Genomic DNA, 11,219 nt, shown 5'->3' with positions numbered 1-11,219 from the left:
AACAAATATATGCAACAATTGGATCTTATGGAAAAGAAAAGGTCCTTTTGCTTTCCCTCCTTCCATTTCCATTTTACCAAATTCGGAAATGGTTGGCTCCTCCCACCAAGCTCAATGCAAGGGCATTAAGAGCAGAATGAGCACCATGATACTAAGCTGAAATTAACATCATGTTGCTGCACAGTTGTAACGTGTGGGTTCGAGAACCTGATCGTTAGACGTAGTTAACTTAAAAACTCACCATCAATCTTTTTTTTATCTGGGTGTGATTGACTATCTATTAAATTAATTCTATTCGATAAAATTTTATATTGAATTTAAGTCCGTCAAAAGAATAATAAACTAGTCTACATATTTTATTTTGAGTTACGTACAGGGAAGGATTAGCAGCCATTTGACGATTATTTCATAAATGATACCATTTAATCATATATTATTCTAACTCATTAATTTTATTTTTATGTTTCCTTAATTATTATTTATTTTATCTTTTATTCTATTAACAAATTAAAATATTTTATTTGATTTTACGGATTTGACGTGTACATGATGCAATTGTGAAATGCATGGCATAAATTGAGATAATGCCAAACAAAAACGTTTTATTGAGTATACTTTCTAAATCTGTCTATCTGATAGAATCCGAAAGTATTCTCTCACTTAAAAAAATACCTAAAAAACTCGCATTCACAAATTTATTATGTAAATCTCATCATCGGAATAATCATTTGCAATAAAAATAGTATTTTTACAAATGCAAATCCTAATACGAGTAAAAGTTTTTATTAAAGATATTTTTTTGAACCCTCTTATTGTACTGATGGGATTCTTATCGTACTGGTGGGATTCGAATGTATCACTTTACCTAAAGAATTTTTCAAGGCACAGGTGATTCAACCTTTTTTCTTTATGAATAAAAAGTGATGCAAAGAATGCATGACTATCGAGTAGAGAGTTACCGATTTTACAAGCAACTACTAAAAGTTTGTGGTCCCGTTCCCTCTTCTTTTCCAACCTTCTTTGCATCATTAATTCTCATAATACTTTGCCCTTTGCTATTCATCTTCAGCTCATCCACTACATATTTTCTCCCCAAAAAATCAAACAAAGTATAAGATATAAAGCACAAACTTCACCATTTCCATAACTTTTTGCTGTCTTACTTATTAGGTAAAGGTAGCAAAACCCACCTCATCTAAACAACTCTCCAGGGCAAACCTGACCCATGCAAGTATATTAAGTCTATAACGTGAACCAATACAATGACCTCAAGCCTATCAACCCAACATGACTCAAACCAAACCTAAACTTGAAACTGATTGCCACATCTGAATTATTTGTTTTACAATCACCTGTAATAAATTACAAACAGTGAACTTTAGTCTAGGCAACCCAACCCGATCTAAGATCACTTGGAAACTCAACAATTCAACCCAATTCAAACTGAAACCTAAGACAACTTGAGCGTATTCCAATTTCTGCAAATTGCCAAATCAGCTAAAGTGAATTGATGGTTTTTAAAACCTGTGAAGTTTTACATTTCACTTGTGATGAAAATGATCTAGGCTGGAAAAATGGAGGTCACTGACCTGATTATGCATAGTACATAAAGCAGGTTCAGAACCATCTTCATTTCAAATCCATGTATGCTTCAAGAAATGACTGATAATTTTAAGAAAAGCTTACTTTTAGGAAAAGGCAGTGGAAGGGGGAAAGAATCTGAGCCCTTAGATTTTACAATCACAAAATATAACAAATATTGACTGGAAAACTCTCTAATGTATTTTAACTTCATGAAATGATGACAAAGCAAGAGCCTTTCAATTGCCTCCAAAAAGATTTGTAACAATAAGCAATATAGTAATAACAAAAAGAACTAAAATAGTTAAATGACGTACCAATGATGTAAGGGTTAGAATATTTGTGTTTTTCAGACCCAATCAAACCAACATCACTCCCACCTTTCACTAAAACAACACCTTTAAAGCCTTCAAAAGAATGACAAGAATAGAAAAAGGTAGAAAACTTTTAGAAATGACAGTATCAAGAATGATCAAAGGTAGGGTGGGACTTGAATTTTTTTATTTTTTGTCCCACACAGGTCTAATCAACATCATACTAAAATTTTAAGACTCAACAAGAGAGACAAAAGGTGAGTAATTGATTATATTTTAAATTATAAAAATTGCAGACTAGTAATCAAAACTTACAGATTTGATCTACTCCCAAATTTGGAATAGGAATAACTTTAGGTTAGTAAGAAAAGATGACATTTAAGTTTTAAAATTAGTTTTTAAGCACCATTCATCACATTTTAGCAACCATGTCATTGAATGTGCTCAGTTATCTAATTCCCCACAATAAAGTTAACTTCACCAATCAAAAGAAACCAAAATTGTCATCTAGCAAATGATTAAGATCAAGGTCTCTGGGAACAAAAACAAAGGCCCATGAAATCAGAATAAAACATGGAGCAACCTCGTGGTGAAGAACGAGCCATCAGAATAGTCAAAATGTTAGAAATCTGACGTGTGGAATCAGAACACCACTTTGAAGAACTGAGTAAAGGTTCAAATCATCAATTAAATGACCAGACCCCATGCAAGATAATGAACTTCACATTTTTCAAAAGCTGGTTACATCCTGCATCTAGGCAATCTGTTGTTTGCCTAAATATTAAAGACCTAGATGCTATTAGAAGTTAAAGCCATTCAGGGAATTAGAAAAGACAAGCAAATAGAACTAAAAATTAGTCAACTTTGATTGTCCTTCATTATGTACATGGGTAACAACATTAGCCTTGCCTTTTTACATTTGAAATAGGCAAGGAAACTAAAATTTCCAAGCTTAGGAGAGTTAAAACTTTCTTTAGCGAACAGCCTTCCCACATTATACCAAATTCCAAGCTCGAATACTGCCTACGCACTTATTTTAGTTTATGACATATATTTTACCAGTTCTGAATGTGTAGACAACCAAAGTATGCATCAAATTAGCAGCATTTGTCACATTATACACTTACAACATCTTTATAGCCATTTGAAGACAAATTATCTACCAAAGATGGTAACTTCCAAATGTTGGTGGCTGGCCTTAGACATAAGTATCTAACACATGCTATATCATTAACTACTTTTAGTCTTTTATGTGTCACGACCCAAACCGATGAGCCATGATCGACACACAAGCCTAGCAAGCAATGTTCGCAAGACTCGAGAAAGCCTTAAGATTCACCTGTTTAATATTCAATCCATGTTATCATAAGCAACCCATAACTCATTTATATCTTAAAATCATCAATTAACCATAATGCCCTCTCGACACATACATATATCAAATACGTAATATTCACAAGCCATACATTAGCCATCAGTCGAGTTCGTTTATACAACCCTTAACTTAACAACACATGGCACTCTGTTTCTTGTTTGTGTCCTTGTGCATCTATGATACTGCTGTGTCAGTTAAAAGGTTATCTCTGGGTTCGAGCTCCACGGTGGGCGGTGGTTTGTTTTAAAACACTCATTTATCTTATCACTCTGATAGAGTTTTACTAGTATTAGACTTTTGTTTAGGGATTTATCCAGAACTCTACTTGTTTTTGAGATTATCCGTGTTGAGATGCTGCCAAGTGCTTCTTGAGCAGCTACTCCTTTTGTAATTGTTCAGAACAGGCTCTTCTTATGATAGCTTCTATGCCAACAGGAGTCTCCAAATCTCAACGTTGAAGACTCCCCACGGCATTCCAGCTCATCATTAATAAAAACCATCTTTCAAAAAAAAAAAACAACACATGACACTCAATGCCTACAATATCCAAAATACAAGTTTTCTAAGTTTCATAATCAGAGTGTGGAAGCATCTCATGACTCGGACTCAGCAAAGTGGACACGTTGAGAGAGTACCTACCAAATGCCAAAATCTCATCCGTCCAACAACGACGCTAAGCCACATAGAAATCTGTGGCATCAGTTATCTACACATGGTACGCAAACGAGGTAAGTCATCTAGTACTCAGTGAGATGGGGTGCTAAACATTGCATAATATAACACATAATATAACAGTAAATGAGACATTTATTAAATAAAGCCTACATGGCTATTTATCAAACATCTCCAAAGGTGTAAGCACAAGGATCATTCTAATATCTTGTATGCACGTCACATCAACTCTGTCTTGCCATAATCTCGTCTTTACGGCACACTCGTCTTTACGGCACACTCGTATTTGATAATAAGCCAACTCTATTTCCAACCAAACATTAAGATCCCAGGTTTACCATAAGCCATTATCAAATAAATTTCACCAATTACAAATGCTCTTCTCCCAAACATAGTAAATTATGCATAGTGGCCAATCGGTAGAAAATCAAACCTCGTCTGAAGTAATCTCAACAGATAGCAGTCATATACATAATCATCATAAGAGTAATCTCCCAATGGATGATAGCATAATATCATCATCATCCGGAATAATATTACAATGGATGGTAGCATAAACTTCATCATCCAGAGTAATCTCCCAATGCATGGTAACATAAACATTATCATCATCCGAAGTAATCACCTAACGAATGGCAACATAACTCTGCAAGCAGAAATCACAAGCAAGACTACAACCACTGTCTCTGCTTATCTCTGTCCCTGCAAGCATACACATAGTCACAGGGGAGACACCACTCGATCCTCAATTTCAAATCAACGTCTAAAATTTTCCCTCGAACGAAACATAATCACTCATAGCCATTGACGGATCTATGACTCATCAGTCATAACTCACATCGTTAAATCTGGCTCTCTAGCCTTGTACACGTAAATATGTTACATACTTAGGTAGCCTTATTATTCACATATTCATATTCAACAGTTAAAACATTATAATGATTCTCCACAATTATTCATCATATATCCACATCCATGAACAATCTATATTCAATCTCCATGCCACCATATAGCTCACATCATAATATACATGAGTATTTGTCACAAATTATTAGTTTTCTATCCTAGACATTCTTTTATAGGCATAATGCATCAAAATATCTAACAATTAATGCTTCCCAATAACACGGCACATTCACATTTTTAATATACATAATTCATATACTAGCCTAGGCATGCTCATCTAGGCCTAAACATAGCAATTCAATGTACCATGGCAATGCATATCAATATCTGAGATGCACCACATACATTTAACACAAAAGCTCACTCACCTTGACAATCGAGCACTCTCGCGGCTCAATTCGATGCTTGTTGCTCACCCGTGCTTTAACTCCAACTCAATCAGTCTCACCACTTAGCAAATTGGCAGAATTCTCACTCCCATTTATAGTTTAGCATTCAATAATTGTATATTCATCAACACTCATGCAATTATTCACTATCTCTAAGCCAAATTCTGGCTTTCGAATTAATTCCAGCTTTTCAAATCATCTCTAATCATTCACACCAACCATGTAAAATTCTCATAAATTTGTCGCAAATAATCTAAGCCTTGCCTTAGTTATTGATTTTGGCTCACTTCAGCATAAATTTCTCAACAACTTTCAACCACAATTAATCACCAAGCTGAAACATCAAATTTCTAATTACTCAACCATTTAATTCCGAAAATAATCGGTCCAAAGCTTTAATCTTACCTCGATATCATTTTCCCAAGCTCAAATTTCCTCCAAACAGCCTCTAAATTCTGGTTGAAAACGTAGGGTTTTGCAAGACAACAGGTGGGAAGTGTTTTTGACTTTGTTTTGGAATGGGTGGACTACCCAAAGGTCATTTATTTTTGCAAGTTTTCATGCATCTATCGACAGATGTCTCACATTTTCCCTCTTGTTTTGCCCTCCATTTGTCGATTGATTTTTCAAGTCTATCAATAGGTGTTACTAATAAATCTACTCATAGCTCATGCTCTTATTACTTACAAGTCATTCTGGGGTGACTATCTATCAATAGATACCGAGAATCTATCGATAAATATCTTTCAGCTGCCTTTCCTTACTCCCAAGTGGACATCTATTGATAGTTACTAAGAATCTATCGATAGAAGTTCATCAATCCTTACTATTTTAGCTTCCATCTTTCATCTATCGATAGACCATAAACATCTATCAATAGATGATACCTAGACTTCAATTCTTCATAAATCTAACCCTTCAAACTCATTCTTCTAAATTCTCAATACATTTTCCTTTTGATAAACATCTTATTTCTTTATACTTTGCTCATCATCAAGACATATGTTCATCACATAGCTTCAAATTCTCAATCATGCTCTATGTCACATAGTATATCAATCACATTAACATAATTTATTTACATGTCATATTCATCTAAGTGCCAAACAACGCATTGTATCATTTAGGTGCCAAACATACGCACACATTATCAAGGCCTCAAAATAAGCCAATGTCCATATCCATAAATTTCAAATTAGCCTATCATTTGATTTGGTTTCCCATACATGTTTAACATTGAAAATCGGAGATGTTACACTATGGATGCAAAAAGACAATGGAAGAAAAGTGAAAAGATAGAAAGGGAGGGAGGATCAATATTCATGTTTCAGTATCTAATTGGACCAAACGTAAGGACTCAAAGGTAGTGTTACAAACACCCTTCTCTCTACTGTTTGTTATGCATTCATTCTTTTTCTTTCTCACATCTGCTAATCCAGGAACAATATTTTGCTTCCACATCAGAAGAGATAACCTGAACGCCATCACCTTCTGAGAGTGAATCACTTTCATTCAGCTGTCAGTCACATATTTCACACACATAGGCTGATCCTTGAACCGCTCTAGTTCTTGTGGTAAATAGTAAATGATATAACAATGCAGGACTCAACTTTTGCCCCGTTCTTCTTCCAACAGTAATGAAACAAATATCACATCCATATTCAAGTAAAGCAAGAACCTTTCCAGCTTGGGAAAGATAACAAGAATTGAAAAAAAAAATGACAGTGCTTTAGGTGATGATTAGAGAAAGATTAAATGATGGTGTATGACTTGAATTTTTACCTTTGTTGCCCAAATGGTCTGGCCGATATCACACCTATATGCTAAAAGAACGAAATGATGGAAACGCAAGTTGATCATATTTAAGTTCGTAAAGTGAGGCCCTACCTCAAGCTAGCAGAAATCTATAAAATTGAACCTAACTTACTCTCAAAAATTAAATAGGAAACAGTTTGAGTTACTGAAAAGGATGACATATAACTTTAAGATTGGCTCCTAAACTTGGTCCATCCCATCTGAGCAATTATGTTATTAGATGTACTCCGAAACCAAATGCCCCATAACAAATGTCAATTACTACTAACACTACAAAGCATTAAAGGGAATAAAAATTGTCATCAAGCCATTAAACTTATGATGAAGATCAAGGGTCTCCGGGAATGTAAACAGGGGATCATATAATCAGGATAAAATCTATGGCTACCACATGGAAATGTGCAGGCCATTAGGAAAAGCATATGTTAGAAATCTTACTTGTGGAGTCAGAACCTCGAGTTTGAATTAAACCTGCAAACTTTCTAAGAGCTGGCCACATCTTGCAGCATGTTATTTCTGAGTAGCTCAAATCCCAAAGGCTATTGCAATTTAAAGACATTCAATGAATTAGAAAGATTCTAATGAATAGAACCAAAAAAATAGTAAAATTTGGTCTGTTCTTTTATTGTGTACGGCCTTTGTTTATTGTTTTAAGCCTTGGGATAGGAGGTGAAGAGTTCCAAGCTCAGGAAATTAAAACTTATCTCCATTATACCTCCTACTAGCATCTTGCAAAATTCCCAACAAAACTACTACCTATGCATCTATATTAGTTTGTCTCCTTTCATTTCCCACTCCAAATGTGTAAAGAAACAAATTATAAAACAACTTAAACAGAAATTATCAAGTTATATAGAGTAATAGAACATATGTTTTCAACCCAGATTTGAAGATGAATTATATTTCAGATAAGTATATTTCAAATGCTGGATTATCATGTTAACATAAGTATCAACTAGCTATGTCACTATGCAGGCTGTGAAAGGGGGAAAAAGACAAAAAAAAAAAACAAAAAACGATAATATTCATATTTCAGAATACAATCGGACTAAACGTAAAGAATCGAAAGTAGTTTCCAAACACCACTCCCTCTGCCTTTTGCTAAGTGGTCTCCCTTTCCCTGCTTTTTCTCTATTTATTCTCACATCTGCCAAACCCCAGGTGCAACATTTTGTTTCCATGTCAAACGTGACAAGTCTGAAAACACCATCACCTTCTGAGAGTGAACCACTTTCAGCTACAGTCACATATTTCACATACATAGGGCGATCCTTGAACCGGTCTAGATCTTGTGGTATCCGAACTACTCTTTCAACACCAGGAGACGACACCTGCAAGCAACAAACATTTTTAGATCCAAAAGCTAAAAAGATTTTAATTCTGATATGTAAAACAGAATACAAATTTCAGCTTTATGGCATTAGTCACCCACAGATTGTGGCAGATCTACTCACTGCAGCTCCTAAGACTAGGGTACATGTCCAGTGCAACATCTAGTGTAATTAACCTAAGGCTAAAAGCCTGCTTCATCATTAGATAGAACCTTTAAGTAGGTTTGCCCATTCAGAAAGGCACGTCTCTTTGACTACAATCATGTGAACAAATAACAGAAAACAGATAAACAGAGATTAGAAAACATCATTACCTCCAATGTTATATTCTCAGGTACAGATCTAGCAAGCTCAGCTTCATCCAACCTTGCTCTATAGCTTGCAGAAAAAGCTTCAAGATCTTCCATACTGGGGGAACCAGACCTTTTACAGATCATTACAAATTAGAGTCACAGAGGCATTCTTTTTTCTTTGGCAGATAGTTTACCATTTTTGGAAGAAAATGAACCATAGCAAAGAGCTGACCATAAACAATTAAGTCATACAAAAGATAGGAAAAGATAATCGTGATAAAGTGACTTCATGATTATCAGATTTTTTAACAATGACTGACTTACAGTCCAGAAAAGACTTTGAAGCTACACTTCTAAAGAATAGCCCATCACAAAGTCTTTGACCTCACATGCTAGCACCACTCTTTGCATGCTAAGGGGAAGAGACCACCCAATGAAAGCTATCTAGTATTCAGATGCTATTTTCAACTATACGTTGCTAGTAAACTTTTAGGATGGCATACAGGAAAATAAGACATTTCATTCAGAGGAAAGCAGGAAACAAATATAACAGCTGTTATAACTGAAAGTTCCATCAATATGGAAATGTTCTTAGTTGAAGCAGAAGTGCTCATTCAACCTCAAGTCTTACATTGACGAATAAAGTATAGCTTCCACTTTCAAAGAGATGATGTTAATTTAAAATGGGAAATGTACAAGAATATCCCATTAAATTTATGCGTATCCATTCAATATCAAACCTATGATATCCAATTCGTTGATTTGTGCAAAAGAAAGCAATTAAAAATGAGGTGCAATTGTATTTTAAGAAAATATCATCCGCATTATTAATTGAGAATGGAGATTTTACCAGCATTTCTCATTAAAAAAAAAGTGTAAATGAATGCTTACTTATTTGTAAGTCTTTCAATGCGGACTTGAATGGAGGAATTTGACAGTGTTTTGAAGGCATGTATCCCCAAATCATCATTGAAGGATAGACATACATCCTGAGCTAATGCTAACGCTTCTTTATTCCACCATGTTCCAGCAAGAGAAATGCCTCCTCCTCCTGCGCCATCCCCAACCTTCACAAAATATATACTTACAATTTTAGTAAATTGTGTCAGCTTTGCCCAACGAATACATGAATGTTGCCCACAACTCTTGCAGGAAAACTTACACAAAGTTCAGTTTCATTTTCTAGGTACTCTTCTTCAAAATAATCATCATCATTGTCTATCATCGATTCATCTATACAGTCAAGAAATCAATTTATTCATTAGAAATACAGTCAAGAAACGAGAAATATTTTTAAATTGTAAAGAAGGAAATAGGTGAATGTTAGTTCATTGAAACTTTTAGAAAATAGTAAAACAAGGAGTATAATCAAGGTAACTCAAGTCTAGACAATATAAAGCTCCTTCTCCAGATTGAGCATAACTCGATGCAGAAAAACTTGACTCAAGCTTGACAGAGTCTTAATTTTCAAACTCGAGCTCAACTCAAGAAAGAAAGCGAGCAGCTTGAGTGTCAACTCAATTAAGCTCGATTACTTTAAATATATCAGTGACTGTATTTACTTATAATATATATTCATACAAAGCATTTTTAAATACCTTTTAAAGATTAAAAAGCAAAGACCAAAAACCTTGAATAGGCTTGAGCAGCTCGCATGAAGCTAAAATAAAATTTGAAAACACACACACACACACACACACAGGGCAAATGGGCATACACTATTCATAAAGTTACCATCTTCGGAGTCATCAAAAAGAATCTGCCCTTCTTCCTCTTCTTCGTCGTCCATAGAAACTTCTTCAACAATGGTTGGTTTCAAAAGTGGCTCGGACTTGGAGTTCTTCTTCGTGGCGTGGATTGCAATTGAAGAAGGCGACTTGTTAGAGATTCTAGCAAAAGGGTATGTCCAAAACGGGAACATAAACTTGTGAGCTGAGCCTGGTGGCTTGTAAAAGCTACAACTACAGGTTATGGCGGTGGGTGAGGGCAGTTGAGCTGATATTGGGACTGCAGAGTGTTTAAAATTCCAAGCTGAAACTAACAAATCCATTCTTTACGTTTATGAAGAGTTTTTCGATATTGTTAAGTTTTTGGTGCTCCCAAAAAGTGAACTGTCAAAGCAATATCGAGAGAAAACAGAAGGAAGAAAGGAAGCTCGAACACCACAACCAACATGGAGAGAGTTTCACAGTGTGCTTCTCAAAACGGTGTCGGTTACTGATGGGCCTCAGCGGGCTCCTGCTGGGCGCAACCGGGTCTGACAAATCTGAAACTAACACCCAGCGCATTCCGACCAACCCACATAGTTATATTTCTGTTATTAACAATGTGATCCTGAAAATATTTTTATATTCGTTTAATAAAATAATAAATTTGCTGTAGATGAATGAAATTTTCGGTTAACTAAAAAAAAGAAAAGGAAAGACAGTATTGATAAATTGATGATTGACTTTTGTTAATGATGGCAATGCTGGTTTGGATGGATGATAAGAGCTTTTTTCTATAAAAAATAAAAAAGAAAAAAATTATTGCGAAGCAGGCAT

General features: G+C 35.0%; 1 protein-coding gene across 1 annotated transcript; it reads right to left on the bottom strand.

The window, feature by feature from the left end:
- Positions 1-8,056: 8,056 nt before the first annotated feature.
- Positions 8,057-11,115, bottom strand: LOC110416732 (uncharacterized). The gene is given in 6 exon segments (XM_021428794.2): positions 8,057-8,290; positions 8,292-8,383; positions 8,698-8,806; positions 9,568-9,743; positions 9,839-9,909; positions 10,411-11,115. Coding segments are annotated over 6 exon segments (861 nt in total). The 5' UTR covers positions 10,727-11,115; the 3' UTR covers positions 8,057-8,193.
- Positions 11,116-11,219: the final 104 nt, after the last annotated feature.

This window comes from Theobroma umbraticum, unplaced genomic scaffold (genome assembly GCF_002168275.2).
Source record: "Theobroma umbraticum cultivar Fairchild unplaced genomic scaffold, ASM216827v3 scaffold_51.0, whole genome shotgun sequence".
NCBI classification, from domain to species: domain Eukaryota; kingdom Viridiplantae; phylum Streptophyta; class Magnoliopsida; order Malvales; family Malvaceae; genus Theobroma; species Theobroma umbraticum.
Note: the sequence above shows the minus strand (reverse complement) of the source record. Positions and strands in the feature narration are given on the sequence as shown.